General features: G+C 48.9%; 1 protein-coding gene across 1 annotated transcript; it reads right to left on the bottom strand.

Annotated features, from left to right (window-relative positions):
- Positions 1-1,082: 1,082 nt before the first annotated feature.
- DRG1 (developmentally regulated GTP binding protein 1) lies at positions 1,083-13,242 on the bottom strand. Its single transcript, XM_084819824.1, has 9 exons — positions 13,159-13,242; positions 11,787-11,910; positions 9,979-10,154; positions 4,766-4,835; positions 4,256-4,425; positions 3,292-3,422; positions 2,551-2,718; positions 2,102-2,224; positions 1,083-1,199 (listed from the first exon to the last, which is right to left on the bottom strand). The coding sequence occupies exons 1-9, from the start codon at positions 13,198-13,200 to the stop codon at positions 1,100-1,102; spliced, it is 1,104 nt and encodes a 367-aa protein (XP_084675950.1). The 5' UTR covers positions 13,201-13,242; the 3' UTR covers positions 1,083-1,099.
- Positions 13,243-15,137: the final 1,895 nt, after the last annotated feature.

Genomic DNA, 15,137 nt, shown 5'->3' with positions numbered 1-15,137 from the left:
CTTGGAAACTGTACCAGGAACAAGACCCTTGCTGATGACATTTAAGACCAATTACCTATTTTTCAGGCTGTCTTCCATTGCAACCTTATTCAAGCACTGCTTCAAAAGCTGAATACAGTTACAAAATTAGTGTTAATTTCAGCAAATCTTCAAGAAATAATTTAAACAACGATAGCAGCCCACTACTGTATTTCAAATCTACACACTGGCGAAGTGTGGGGGCGGACAGAAAGTGACGATTCTATACAGACTTGCAGGAGCTTGCAAGTTGTGAGTTCTGACGTGCCCCACTAAGAGCAGGCTAGCCAGCTCCTAAGTACGTCTCCCCCTTCTAGCACTGTAGCCCATTTGGGCAGGCCACAAACAGCCCTGTGTGCCACCCAGAATGCCCCACCCACGTTTCCCCATTGTCCAGCAGATCAGCCATGAGCTGGAGGATTGGGAACAGATCACAGTTTCCCTGCTGTTAGTAGCAGCAAAGAAACAGCCACTGAAGATCAGGATTGCTGGGGAGGCTTTAACCTCACCCACCCATCCCCTCATGGTAAGCAGAGCAGGGCGGTTTCAACCTCCGCATCCTCATTTGCCGAGATGGGTGAGGGAGACGTGTGCCTGCGCACATGCAGGCAAGTGTGCACAGCCTCTGGTGCTGCACAGGGCCCTTGGGGCCACAAAGATGGCCCACCCCGCAAGGCAGGGCTCTCAGTTTATTTATATAGGTGTGTGAGAAGGCCACATTTGTATACAAATCCTAACCATGGAAAAAGGTTGCATTTACACCCTTGTTTGCATAAGCACTCCAGCGTATGCTGATGGCACACAGGCTACTTATGTTACTTTGTACATCGGTCTGAGTCTTCCTGGCGCAAGAATGTGTAATCTGTTAAACAGCAAACACAGACCAACGCCTCATCACAGTGATCCCATCCCGGAGAAAACAGATTTTAATCAGGCCCGTGTTGCATACATCTAACTTTCCTAGTAAAGCTCAGATGAGAACATGCACACCCAGCCATTTAGCAAGCATAAGAAGCTTTACAATTTAGCCTTCCTTGTGAGAGGTCACTGCAGAGGAGTCATGATTGGCCAGAAGAGCTTTTTATTTTTTCACAATCTGAATGACATCTTCATCCTCCATGGTGTGATCTTTTCCAACTTTCTGTGGGTTGTGCTTGACAGATGATCCCCATACGAGTGCGCTGAAAATAACGAATGTTGGGTTAGGGGGGGGGGGGGCTCTTTCAGCCCGAAAGCCGACTTGTACTTCAGGGAAGCTCTCGAGGGCCACCTTCTGGGGTGGGCAGGGCTAGAGGCAGAAGGGGCGGGGCCCCAAATACCAGCATATTGTAGCTTAAAGCTCTGACTGTCAGGAACTGAGCCTTCAAAGAGGCATTTCAACCTTTTAGAATAGGGGAAAAACTGCACAAAAGCCAGGAAACCTCCAAATAATTGGTGGGAAGGGGGAACCCAGAGGTCCAGATTTGGCCCTCAGGCCTGATGGTCTGCACCTCTGGGTGAGAGGCAGCCATCTTACTTTTTATCATTTATACAGAGCAGCAGCAAGACCCCCCCCCCATAATTCAGTTACTATGCCCAGATGCTCCACAAATCACAGCACCTTCACTCAAAGTGAGCCTTCTGTGGCCAGTTCTCTTCACAGTGAGTAGTGCCACCATCCCACTGCTAATACTCTCCAGATTTTCTCTTCTATTTCCTTCCCATCATTCTACTATTTCCCCTTTAATTTGCTTTTCTCCAATTACAAAGTACAATTTCTATCACAGGGGCAATAGCGTGAGATGCATGCTTCAAATGCTTTAACTATTTTTTGTGGGGAAAGTGGGAGGGGCCTAAAGTTTGACACTGTTTAGATTACAAAGAGAACAGAAAGCCAATCTGATAGAAGGCAAGACTACAGTAATTCCACCCAGAGAAAACCTGAATCCCACTGTGGACAGCTGGATCATTTTATATTTGAAGGAAAACTGCACAGGCTAAAGAGAATTAACACATAATTTGGGAGTGCAAAGCTAGATGATGTCTGGCAGCAGACAGTAGCAAGAACTGATGAAGAATCTGATGTTTTGTAGGCCATACTTACTATTTAAACTCTTTAATGAGGTTTTTGTGAATCTTCATACAGAAATCCTCCACGGTAGTCCGAGAGTAAGGCAATACCACTGGGGAAGTGTAATCTGGTAGCTGACCTTTGGGTTTGGTGTAACTGCAATTTCAAGTTAGAGCCATTAATCCAATGCTGGTCCCCGGAGGCATCATGCAAGATGCCCTTATTAGCCCTCATAGAACAGAATGATTCCAACATGTACAAAGGCTTTATTGACTACCATCCAGGCCGTTTGAGGGGCAACATGCTGTACCTTCAGTCACAGGATGATTACCACTAGAAGTGGGGATCAAGAAAGCAACTGCAAAGGCTGAGCTGGGGCTTCCAGGTCAACTATGCAGTGGGGTAAAATTAGACAGCAGTAGATTTTAAAGTGAGCAGGAACCAGAGGTACTTTCAGCTCTGACAATGGAAAACGGACTCACATTCGCACAAGTTTCAGGTAGTCCCAGATTTTCTCCAACAGGTCATCGAAGTTCCACCGGTGGTGAGCAGAGATTGGAACACAGTGGGGCACTTTGTAAATTATGTCTAGCTCCTCAATTGAGATCTGGTCAATTTTGTTCAATACATAGATGCATGGAATATAAACTCTGCAAGAGTGAAGAAGCGATTACGGACAAAACATTGCTAAGAGATTATTCCTTACTGTCCTCCTGAGGGGTACGGTAACAAGACAGGCACAGTTTGGGATGAGTCCTGCATTTATATACACCTTAACTACTGTGTCCACAATAAGCAGCGAGGTTTGGCGCGTGTCAGAAGACAAAGGATAGGAGCTTGCACTCCTGGCCACACTGGAGACCCATTCCTTGGATAATTATCTTCTACGCTTTTTAGCGATTAATAAAGCCAAAAGCAAAATTTGCTACTACATTTGACTGGGAGCGCGGGAAGCCTCTCCACATGGTAAACCCTCTTCCTTTGTGAGTGTATTTGTTGAAGAGAAAATACACAATGTGAATCCCGCCCCCCAAGAACATCCTGTATTCAGAATTATGCAAATGTTTGATTTGCATAATATATTAGGTACACCAGATTTTTGTTTCCGGGAAAAATTTGAGAGGAGTTGATTACCCAGCATAAGCATCATGTGAACCCGCGACAGCTCTCTAAACCTAGAGATTTTCATCAACCAGCCTGGTTTTCAAGCCTGCATGCACTACCTGTTTCCTTCAACCACATCAATGAGGTCATCTGCGGTGACATCGCTCCGTAGTGTGACATCAGCATTGTGAATTTTATACTCCGCCAAGATGCTCTTCACAGTTTCAGTGTCTAGCTCACTCTGTGGGCACTGATTGAAGAACACGAGAGCAGATTGGCTATTTAACAGCTTAGCAACCACACAGAACGCTGCATACCTTCATAACATAATCTGTGTTAGCATAACCTATGCATTACTGGGAAACAGGCCCTTGTTGTCTTGAGTAGCTTTATGGGAAGGGTCACCTGAGTCCAATCTGGGATATTTGAGATAGATCTATCAGCCACTGCAGGGCCCTATTTCAGAGCTTTCACACATGAAATGAGCACAGATGCCACCCAGGAAGCAACTAGGATGAGGCAAGGGTATGATGAGTACAGGACAAGGAGACTGATGGCCTAGTGAACCTTTCCCATAGCCCAACTATCTCCTTAAAGATGTCCCAGCCCTTCTCCATCTTCACTACCCAAAGAATGAAGTTCAAAGCATTTCAGATGGAAGACTGAGCGTGTGTGGTCTGTGGCTGTCCTGTGAGGGCTGGTCTAATAAGTCTCCCCCCCCGCCCCCTTTAGAGCAACCACATAAGTAGAAGACCCCTGGCTGTGCAAACCCAGGAAGCATCTACTGTGGGCAAGGCCTACTTCCTATTCTGCTGCGCCAAGTAACAGTCTCATCTTGCTGCCACAAATTAATCGATACACATATGCTGAATCTCAAAGCCAGGCCTTGTTCAAAGCAGTGGGAACCTTGTTCAGGTCAGCAAGGATCATCACCAGAGGTTGCTTTCACAACCACTCAGATCCAGCAGAAGAGGCAACAAGCACAAATTACGCGCTTACAGATTTCCCACCACTAAGAAGTGGAGAGCGATCCTCTTGTCACTGTGACAAGGAAGGAAGCGCAGTATCCATATCAATGCTTACAGTGGCTGTGAGGTTGATGCCGCCTTTATCCTTTTTCTTAAAGCCGATGTTGGGAGGTTTACTATTCAAGCGTATCCCAAAGCCCTCCAGCTCATTCTCAATTATCTTCTTATGTCCCAGAGGCTTCAGAACATCCAGAACTATCAGAATAAGGTTGCAGGTTCGAGCAACTGGGAAGAAAGCAGAGGATCTGAAAAAGTGTTTTCTCAACCTTTTCAAAGAGGCTGGAAGTAAATAGTTGGGAAGCCAAGGAAACAACTTCTTGGTTCATGCATAATTTAGTACTCGCATGTCACATGAATCACCTTCTTTAATCAGATATAAACAAAGGAAGCAGGGAAAAACCCTATGCCTCTTCTTCCTATGAAGATAAAACATTCCAAAATATAAAAATCTTGCTGTCATTGGCCGAAAAAGCCTTCTTCTCCATATACAGTTGATATATTAAAACCTCCCCCTACCCACTGGTAAACAGAAGAAGGATTTCTGGCCACTGAACCGCAAGCTCACCTGCAATGACCTGGCGACCTCTGCCCTTCCCATCTTTTGCACCTTCAATGATTCCTGGAAGATCAAGAAGCTGTAGGATTTAATGAAAAGGAAGGAAAACCATTATACAAAATTAGGAAATCAGAACCTACTAGGTGTGGAGAAATCTGATGGAATATCTTCACAAGAGAGTGATAGACTTCCATTTTCCCTTGTCATGTGATCATACAAAGCTGCCTTATGCTGGATCAGACCATTGGTCCATCTAGCTCAGTACTGTCTTCTCTGATTGGCAGAGGTTCTCCAAGGTCTCACGCAGAGAGGGGGTCTTTACTGGCCCCATTATTCAAGACCCTTTTGAACTGAAGATGCCAGGAACTAAACCAGGGATCTTCTGGAAGCCAAACAGGTGCTCTTCCATTCAGCTGTGGCTCCTCCTGTGAAGTCCAATCTTTTGCCACCCTTGGAGCAGCACCTTACTGTTACAGATTAGGGAGACTGGGTTCAATTCCCCACTCAACAATGAAGCTCACTGGATGACTTTGGCTCAGTCACCATCGCTTAACCTAACCCACCTCGCAAGGTTGTTGCAAGGGTAAAATAAGGGCGAGGGGGAAGAGACACCATGTCCTGAGCTCCTTGGAAGAAGGATGGATAAAAATATAATAAACACAGATGACAAAGAAAAGGCAGAAGTGCTCAATTCCTACTTCAGCTCAGTCTTCTCCTGAAAGAGGGTCTATGACCCCCCTGGCAAAGGTGAAGTACAGACTGAAGGGGCAGGATTGCAGCTTGAGTGAGTTCAAATCTCCAGGGCCAGATGAACTGCATCCTAGAGTAATAAAGGAACTGGCAGAAGAACTCTCGGAGCCGCTGTCCATTCTCTTTCAGCAATCATAGAGGACGGGGGAAGTGCCAGATGACTGGAGGAGGGCTAATGCTGTCCCTATCTTCAAAAAGGGCAAAAAGGAGGAACCTGGGAACTACAGACCAATCAGTCTGACATCAATCCCTGGGAAAATTCTGGAGCAGATTCTCAAGCAATCCACCTGGAAGCACCTTGAAAACGATGCAGTGATGACTTAAAGTCAACATGGATTTGTCAAGAACAAGTCCTGTCAGACGAATCTGATCTCATTTTTTGATCAAGTCACCTCCGTTGTGGGCTGTGGGAATGCTGTGGACATCATATCCCTCGACTTCAGTGAAGCTTTCAACAATGTGTCCCATGATATCCTGATGAGCAAACTAGCTCAAAGTGGGCTAGATGAAGCAACGATCCGGTGGATCCACAGTTGGCTACAGGGTCAGACTCAAAGAGTGCTTATCAATGGGACCTTCTCAAACTGGGGAGAGGTAATGAGCAGGGTCACAGGACTCAGTCCTGGGCCCAGTGCTCTTCAACATTTGTATTAATGACTTGGAGGAGGAGGTGCAGGGAATGCTGATCAAATTTGCAGATGACACAAAATTGGGCAGGATAGCTAATACCCTGAAAGACAGAAACAAAATTCAAAGTGATTTTGATAGGCTGGAACGCTGGGCAGAAAACAACACAATGAAATTTAACAGGGATAAATGCCAAGTTCTGCACCTAGGAAAACGAAACCAAACGCACAGTTAGAAGATGGGGGATACTTGGCTCAACAATACTACAAGCGAGAAGGATCTTGGAAATGTTGTAGATCACATAGTTGGCTGACATTCAGCTTGTGATGTGGCTACAAAAAAAAAAGGAAAATGCTATTTTGGGCTGCATTAATAGAAGTATAGACAGCTTCAAAATCCTGTGAAGTACTAGTTCCCCTCTACACAGCACTGGTCAGGCCTCATCTGGAATACTGTGTCCAGTTCTGGGCGCCACACTTTAAGAAGGATGCAGACAAGCTGGAGAGGGTTTAGAGGAGGGCAACGAAGATGATCAGGGGACTGGAAACAAAGCCGTATGAAGAGAGACTGAAAGAACTGGGCATATTTAGCCTTGAGAAGAGAAGACTGAGGGGAGATATGATAGCGCTCTTCAAGTCCTTGAAAGGTTGTCACAGAGAGGAAGGCCAGCATCTCTTCTCGATCATCCTAGAGTGCAGGACATGGAAGAATGGGCTCAAGTGACAGGAAGCCAGATTCTGGCTGAACATCAGGAAAAACTTCCTGACTGTTACAGCAATATGACAATGGAATCAATTCCATAGGGAGGTGGTGGGCTCTCCTACATTCAAGATGAAGCTGGACAGCCACCTGTCAGGGATGCTTTGACTTGGATTCCTGCATTGAGCAGGGGGTTGGACTTGACGGTCTTATAGGCCCCTTCCAAACCTACTATTTTTTTATTCAAATTGTATTTGATTTTACAATCTGTTTAGCCAAGTGACAGTATGAAGACTACCCCCTGAATTCTTAAGCCACATTTGACCTCACTTGAAACTCATGTCATGTTTGGGGCAGAGATGATCATAATCTCCATTGTTAAAGACATTGACCTGGTTCACGCAACAGCTTACCATGGCTTAATTTATTCATGGGGGCTGTCGCATTGTGCCAGGCTAGTTTTAGGGCTAATTGAGGGTTGGCTAACCCTCAGACAACTCCTGCCATCTGGATTTGCATGACACAACAACCTACAGCAAGCCAGGAGCCATGCACAAATGCATGAGGAGGGCCAGGATCTCTTCTTGATCATCCCAGAGAGCAGGACACGGACTAATGGGCTCAGCTTACAGGAAGCCAGATTCCAGCTGAACATCAGGAAAAACTTTCTGACTGTTAGAGCAATACGAATGTTAGAGCAATACGACATTACCTAGGGACGTGGTGGGCTCTCCCACGCTGGAGGCATTCAAGATGAGGCTGGATGAGGCATCTGTCAGGGATGCTCTGACTTGGATTCCTGCATTGAGCAGGGGGTTGGACCCTTCCAACCCTACTATTCTATGATTCTATGGTGCCTGGAGGCTTAGCACAACACAACAACCCCCACGGGTAAATTAAGCTAAGCTGGGCTGTCATGGGAACCAGACCATTTAGTGGGGGAAATCTACTGCGTTTCATACTGCAAGCAAACAGTTACAGTATGTATCTAATCATGAAGTGAAAACCAGAGTTCAAAGCTTCAGGAAGATAACCCTAGAACAAGTGTCGATTGTTTGTTGTTGTTCAATCGTTAAGTCATGTCCGTCTCTTTGTGACTCCATGGACCACAGCACGCCAGGCCTTCCTGTCCTCCGCTCTCTCCCGGAGTGTGCTCAAGTCCATATTCATTGCATCGGTGATGCTATCTAGCCATCTCATCCTCTGCCGTCCCCTTTTCCTTTTGCCTTCAATCTTTCCCAGCATCAGGGACTTTTTCAGGGAGTTTTCTCTTCGCATTGGGTGGCCAAAATATTTGAGCTTCAGCTTCAGTATCTGTCCTTCCAATGAGCAGTCAGGGTTGATTTCCTTTAGGACCGACTGATTTGACCTCCTTGCAGTCCAGGGGACTTGTAAGAATCTTCTCTAGCACCACAGTTCAAAAGCATCAGTTCTTCGTTGCTCGGCCTTCCTTAAAGTCCAGCTCTCACAGCCATATGTTGCTACTGGGAAAACCATAGCTTTGATGATATGGACCTTTGTCGGCAAGGTGATGTCTCTGCTTCTTACTATGTTGTCTAGGTTTGCCATAGCTTTCCTCCCAAGGAGCAAGGGTCTTTTAATTTCACGGCTACAGTCACTGTCTGCGGTGATCTTGGAGCCCAAGAAAATAAAATCTGTCACTGCTTCCATTTCTTCCCCTTCTATATGCCAGGAAGTGATGGGGCCAGATGCCATGATCTGAGTTTTTTTAATGTTGAGTTTCAAACAAGCTTTTGCACTCTCCACTTTCACCCTCAACAAGAGGCTCTTTTGATCCTCTTCGTTTTCTGCCATTAGGGTGGTATCGTCTGCGTATCTGAGGTTGTTGATAATTCTCCTGGCAATCTTAATTCCGACCTGTGATTCATCCAACCCGGCGTTTCTCATGATGTACTCTGCATATAAGTTAAATAAGCAGGGTGACAATATGCAGCCTTGTCGTACTCCTTTCCCAATTTTGAACCAATCGATTGTTCCATGTCTGATTCTTACTGTTGCGTCTTGACCCTCGTACAGGTTTCTCAGGAGACAGGTAAGGTGGTCTGGTAGTCCCATCTCTTTAAGAATTTGCCACAGTTTGTTGTGATCCACACAATCAAAGGCTTTAGCGTAGTCAATGAAGCAGAAATAGACATTTTTCTGGAATTCTCTTGCTTTCTCCATGATCCAGCGAATGTTGGCCATTTGATCTCTAGTTCCTCTGCCTCTTCGAAACCCAGCTTGTACTTCCGGTAGTTCTCGGTTCACATACTGCTGAAGCCTAGCTTGTAGGATTTTGAGCATCACCTTGCTGGCATGTGAAATGAGCGCAATTGTACAGTAGTTTGAACACTCTTTGGCATTGCCCTTCTTTGGAATTGGAATGTAGACTGACCTTTTCCAGTTTTGTGGCCACTGTTGAGTGTTCCAAATTTGTTGGCATATTGAGTGCAGCACTTTAACAGCATCATCTTTTAGGATTTGAAATAGCTCAGCTGGAATACTGTCATCTCCCCTAGCTTTGTTGTGAGGTATTAAGATCTTTCCTGTATAGTTCTTCTGTGTATTCTTTCCACCTCTTCTTAATCTCATCAACATCACAAAAGCCCATTGTAGCTACATCTCAATAACAAACTGCAGCAATCTAAGCCCTGATGGACACCTGCATGCCACTCAAGCACTCTCAGCTGAACGTGAGCTGGCTCTACTGAGCTGGCATTTGAGATCAAACCCATAAGGGGGAGATTTCCTCTAATGGCTTTTTTGCTCAGTGATGAGTGGCAATGTATTGCACATCCAGGATCTCAGGTTCAGTCCCTGGCAGCCCCAAGTACGACTGCGGAAGACCCCAACCGGAGACCCTGGAGAGCTGCTGCCATTGGACAATGCAGAGCTATATGGACCAATGGCTGGACTTGGTAGAAGACAGCTTCCTATGTTCAAGACATCCACTGATATTGCAGTCGTCTAGTGGTCCACATATATGTACAGGGCCACCCTTCGTTAAACAAATGGAGAAACCAATCTACTTCAGCCAGAGTGGTTCTAAAAATATTGGTTAAGTCAAAAGAGCCCGTCATATGCATCCCAACACTTGCATGCCTTGCTCATTAACAGCACACACCGCCCCACTTCAGAGTGCTCACCTGTATTTTTGCTCCTTTGTAGCGAATCACCCCAGGCACAGTGGTCAATGTGGTGAACTCATAGGCTGCCACTTCTGAGTACACTCCAGCAAGGTTGCTCAGCAAAGTGGATTTCCCCACTGATGGGAAGCCCACAAAACCGATTCGAGCATCTCCGGTCTTCGCAACATCAAAACCTACAACGTGGTAATTAATTCAAAGTCACTGTCAGGCTGCAAAAGAGATGAGCCCATCTCCCTGAAGCATGAGGAATCGGTGTGGCGTAGTGCTTAAGAGTGTTGGACTGGGACTCAGGAAATGCAGGTTCTAGTCCCCATTCAGCCATGAAGCCCTCTGGGTGACTTTGGGCCACTCACTGACTCTCAGGCTAAGCTACCTCACAGGGTTGTTGTGAGGATAAAATGGAGAGGAAGACCATGTAAGCTGCCTTGGGTTCCTTGCAAGAGGAAAAAGGGTGGGATATAAATGTAGTAGTAGTAGTAGTAGTAATAATAATAAAATGATAGTGAGGGGGAACTGAATTCCAGAGATGGCCAACAAAGAGATTCATCTCTGCCTGTGCCACTGTCACCAGGCCATGTTTGCTCACCTTGGATCATCTTGGGGAATGAGAAAGTGTAGCTACCTTACTACCAAAGTATTTGCATCTGCTAGTAGGTTTTATTAAAATGTTTAATAAAAATTAAAATGTTGTAGCTCTATTTTAAAAATCACAGTATGCTTCATTAAATATATCACTTTCAGGTATCCACTCCCTAAACCCTTGCTTCTTCTGTGATATAAGCCTTGTTACGTGAAGAAGTCTTAAGCTTGGGCACTCCACATCTCCTCCCGCCCCAACACAGCCTTAAGCAAGAAGGAGAATGGAAGCTTTCATTTTCATTTTTGACTAATATCCAAATCTGGACAATTTGTGGTCAGTCATGACTATGGTTTCCTGAAACAAGCCAACTTCAAACTGTGGTTTATGAAGTTGGCTTGGTTTAATAAGCTACAGTTAAGAATAGCCACAGTTTAGGGTTCAGACGTAATGTCAAACTGCAGTTAACTGAAAACAGAAGTGAAAGCTTCCAGTCTCCTCTTGCAGCTGCACTGGAGAGGGGAGCTCATGAGCCCAAGCATTACATGTGAACCACACCACTGTCGCACGGGGTGAACCTCCTTTCACATGGAACTGCACAAGGGCTCCCCATATGCCAATCTCTCCCATGCATTTCTATGAGGAGGGGAACATGCTGCATACTCTGCAACTGGACAGCCCTGTGTGGGCTTTCAAAGTATCTCAAGGCATCGGCTTGCCTTGCTTTGTACAGAGGGCACAGTAACAAGACAGGAAACATCATGCTGAGGCCTCATCTCTCAAGCCTGTTTAAGTAGAACAAGATACTTGTGGGTTCAGACAATATAACAGACCTCTGAGAAACACTGCTCCCACATGTTCGTTAGTCCTTTCTTCAGACTCTGGACAACATGGTTATCCGAGTGATAATTTCAATGACAGACAGGTAGACACACACATGAGTTTCAATTAAAGGGACAATCCAGTGTTTAACTGCTGAAGCAGACAGCAGGATGTATAGTCAACACTGTAAATAATGTAGAATTCTGCATTTCTATTTATGTAAATTATGCAAATTAAACAAGTGTGCATATATTGGTATATTTTGTATAATTTTATGATTTCTACTAATGATAGGAAATCACTCCTTAGCTATGTCCCAATCCGAAGGCAAAGTACAGCTTCAAGACTGAGCCATCCTCTTCTCCATCCTTCGTAAGGACTACCTACCTTCTCCCGGACCACCTACCTTCTCCCGGACCACCGCCTCCACCTCCTTTTGGTGTGATGAGCTCTCGACGCAGTTTGGCCAGACGAGCCTTCAACAGCCCCAGATGATGTGCTGTGGCCTTATTCTTTTGCGTGCGGGCCATCTGGACCAGAGAAATCAACAATCAGGGAGGGTGGCAGATCTGCACAAAATCAAGGTTACAGACCTGACTCTTTTGGGAAAAGATGGTGGTGCTGGCCTTGTACCCTGGCCCCTTGTATGTCTACAGAAGGGTGCAGATCTCTCTCTCATTGTGGGAAAGAGATTTATTTGTGTGAAGAGTTGTATACAAGTTCCATGCGGAAACTCTAGGGATATCAGAGTATTTGTCCCATGAGGAGGGGGATATAGGGTAGTTTCTCCTCCCTAGAAAACTCATCATCTGATAACAAGCTAGGAGTTCTCAAGGCTTAATCTCAAACAACTGCCTATTATTTGATTATGACCAAATAGTTCAAGAATGCTACTATGTAGATGGCAGCTTCCCATTTGTTGCTAGGTCTTAAAAATATTAATATTCAGTACTATTGTGTCATTTGTTAGCAAGGGCAGGCCTGAAAGCCGCTGGCTCCCTAGCTCTGCAGCGGTCTGGAACAAACATAGGCGCATAGCAAAGCTCCAGGCGGGGCCACAGGCAGTCCTCAGCGGCAAAGTTCACCGCTAAACAGATACAGTGATGGACTAGAACCAGGGAGATCTCAGTTCACAACCTCCAGCACCCATAAAGCTCCCTAGGTGATTCTCAGCCTAGCCTCCTTCACGGGATTGTTGTGAGCGCCTTGGCAGAGTATGTTTTAAGTTAACTGTCGTTTCTGTAATTAACACAAGCATCAAACCTGCTGAAGATGTCTCTTGTGTTGCTCTCATTGCATTTAACAATTCCTGGCCCTCAATTATTATTTGGCCCACATCTGAACAAGCCCTTTTTTCATACCTAAATACCCAACCCTGCCTCTCAATTTGCTGCAAAGCCCCAGAACAAGAGCCCGCCCGCCCAGCATGCCCCTAGGAGAGCACGAAGGCAACCGCCCTCCTCTGCCCTTTGCCCCAGCATCCAGCCGTGGAGGTTCCATGTGGGGTAGCTGGGAGAGGCCGGACCTCTTCTCCACCCCGACCCCTGAAGGGGAGGGCCACCGGCCTCCTCCTCCCTTCCCCCCCAGCCTCTCTCCTGTCAGATGACTTGGGACGGGACTGAGGCCGCCCCCCCATCCCGCCCCGCCCCGCCCCGCCCGGTAGACTGCCGCCGCGCGTGGAGGCTCCACTGAGCCGCGACGTCACGGCTGCCCCGCCCCTTCCCCGCATCCCAGCTTGGACGCAGGCCGGGCCTCCGCGCCCCTCAGCTGCCTCTTGCCTCAGCCTCTATCTCGGCGATCTTGGCCAGCGTCGTGCTCATGATGGCGATGGCGGCGGCGGCGGCGGCGGCACTTCTCGGCTCACTGTTCTCACGCCCGCGACCGCGCATGCGCGGGACGCAACTCTCGCGCGATTTCCAACAAAAGCCCGGCGGGGGCGCGAGGAGAGCCAGGACAGCCCCGCCTTCTTCGCGCGCGCTCCTTCAGCGCGCCCCCCGCCCCCCGCCCCCGAGGGGCGAGGAGGGCGGGTGCCGTAGGGGAGGCGGGCCAGCGCGGGCGGCGGCCGCCGAAGGCGCGGCCTCCTGTGCCGCACGGCCGGCCCCCCGAGGCCCGGAGCGGGAGCCAGGGGCTGAGGCCGCGCTTCCGGCGCTCTCGGGCCGGGCCGGGCCTCCGGCGCGCCCCGCGCCCTGCTCCAGCCTTCCGCGCCCGGCCGCCCGCCAGGCGCGTCGGGCTGCAGCTGCCAGGGACGTAGTGCGATGCGGCCGGAGGGCGCCAGGCTGCGGGCGGTAGCGAAGCCTGACGGGCGGCAGCGGCGCGCCCCGCCGCCTCATCCCTCCCCGGCTCTGCTTCTCCGTCCGCCGGCACGGCCCGCGCGGCCGCCCCCGCGCTGTGACGGCCGAGCAACGTCGCTGCCTCCCTCCCGGGCGCAGAGCGCCTCCCGCCGCCCGCCGGCGGGCGCGGCCCTCCACTCGCTCGCGACGCGCTGGGCCCGGCGCCGCCTTCGCCCGCCGCGCCGCGCCGCATGGCGCGGTGGGAGCCGCGTCCCTCCCAGCCTCGGCCGAGCGCGAAGAGCGCACCGGTGGCTTCGCTTCCTGGGGAAGAAGGCCTGTCCGGACCAGGGTTGTGGCCCTGCGGGTGCTTTGGCCGGGGACTCCCATCGGCCCGAGCCGTGCCAGTGCAGAAGTGCCGTGGGAGCTGAAGGCATCTAGGGGGTCGCCCGTCGCCCACCCCTGGCTCGGCCGGCCAGCATTCTGGGCTGCTCATTAAACAGGTGCGAGGAAACTGGCTGCCATGGAAATCCCCCCATGGTTAATTCAAGGGCATGGCGGGGCAGCGAGGGGACTGCTGCCCGTGCCCGTGCGGGCCTGCCTGCCTTTGTGCTGCAGAGCTGCGCTGTGCTGTGAGGCGACATTTGCGTCCTCCCCCCTTCTGGCATTGGGTGGCCATGTGTCCTATCTCACAGAGGACAGCTCTCTGTTTGAAGGACTGCCCAGTCCAAGGCCAGGGTAAAGATAAAGAATCCCAAGAAGGGAAAGCAGCAGTTGCCCTTCAACAGCCCCCGGTTGGCTGAACAGCGGGCGCACAGGCCACCTGCCCACTGTCTTCCCCTTTACGGTGAGAGGTACTTCTATTTAAATAATTTCTAAATTTGAATCTATATATTAGCATATGCAAATTTTATGCAAATGCAGCCTTTTTGATGATGTACGTCCTCTCATTCGGTGGTGTGTCAGTCTGAGGGAGAAATGCACTAATGCCCCCCGTTCAGGCCATAATCCGTTGCCGACACATTCTGAGTCCCAAAGATTCGTCGAGAGATGTACATACGTCCCACTTTCAGCTGTTTCTAGTAATCCTGATGCCTGGCTCTTGCTCATAGAGAAGTGTCCTAACCGCTTGTGGAGCCCAGTCAGGGAGTGCCAAGCAGAACGCCTGCTTGCAGTCTGCATGCTGAGAGCAACAAGCCCAGCTGCTAGTGGAAGCGCCCCACCCCAAGCCAGCCCTAGGCCAAGCAGGGCTGGCAGCATCAGGGCCTGGCAGCATCGGGCACTTGCCGCGCCCGAGTGGGCGAGACTGAGCTGCGACAGCATGGAGCAGGAGCAGCCCCTTCGCTTGCCTCCTACGCCTCCCCACACCTGGGGCCAGCGCTGGGTGCATGTGTGAAAGCTCCACAGTCCCACATTCTGCCCCATCTGTAGATTTTCCTGCTCTCAGCTGAAGCACTACTCTCTCTTGAGGTAAACTTCACATCATACTC

This window comes from Heloderma suspectum, chromosome 13 (assembly GCF_057233095.1).
Source record: "Heloderma suspectum isolate Gila_16-S chromosome 13, 16-S_ref, whole genome shotgun sequence".
In the NCBI taxonomy this organism is placed as follows: Eukaryota; Metazoa; Chordata; class Lepidosauria; order Squamata; family Helodermatidae; genus Heloderma; species Heloderma suspectum.
This window is presented reverse-complemented; position numbering and strand designations above follow the sequence as displayed.

Excerpts from the sequence above, each read along its gene's own strand:
- DRG1 (XM_084819824.1), bottom strand. The coding sequence starts at position 13,200 with ATGAGCACGACGCTGGCCAAGATCGCCGAGATAGAGGCTGAG. Across the intron at positions 11,911-13,158 it reads TCGCCGAGATAGAGGCTGAG|ATGGCCCGCACGCAAAAGAA; the intron begins GCAAGAGGCAGC and ends TCTCTGGTCCAG. Across the intron at positions 1,200-2,101 it reads CTCATTAAAGAGTTTAAATA|CGCACTCGTATGGGGATCAT; the intron begins GTAAGTATGGCC and ends CGTTATTTTCAG.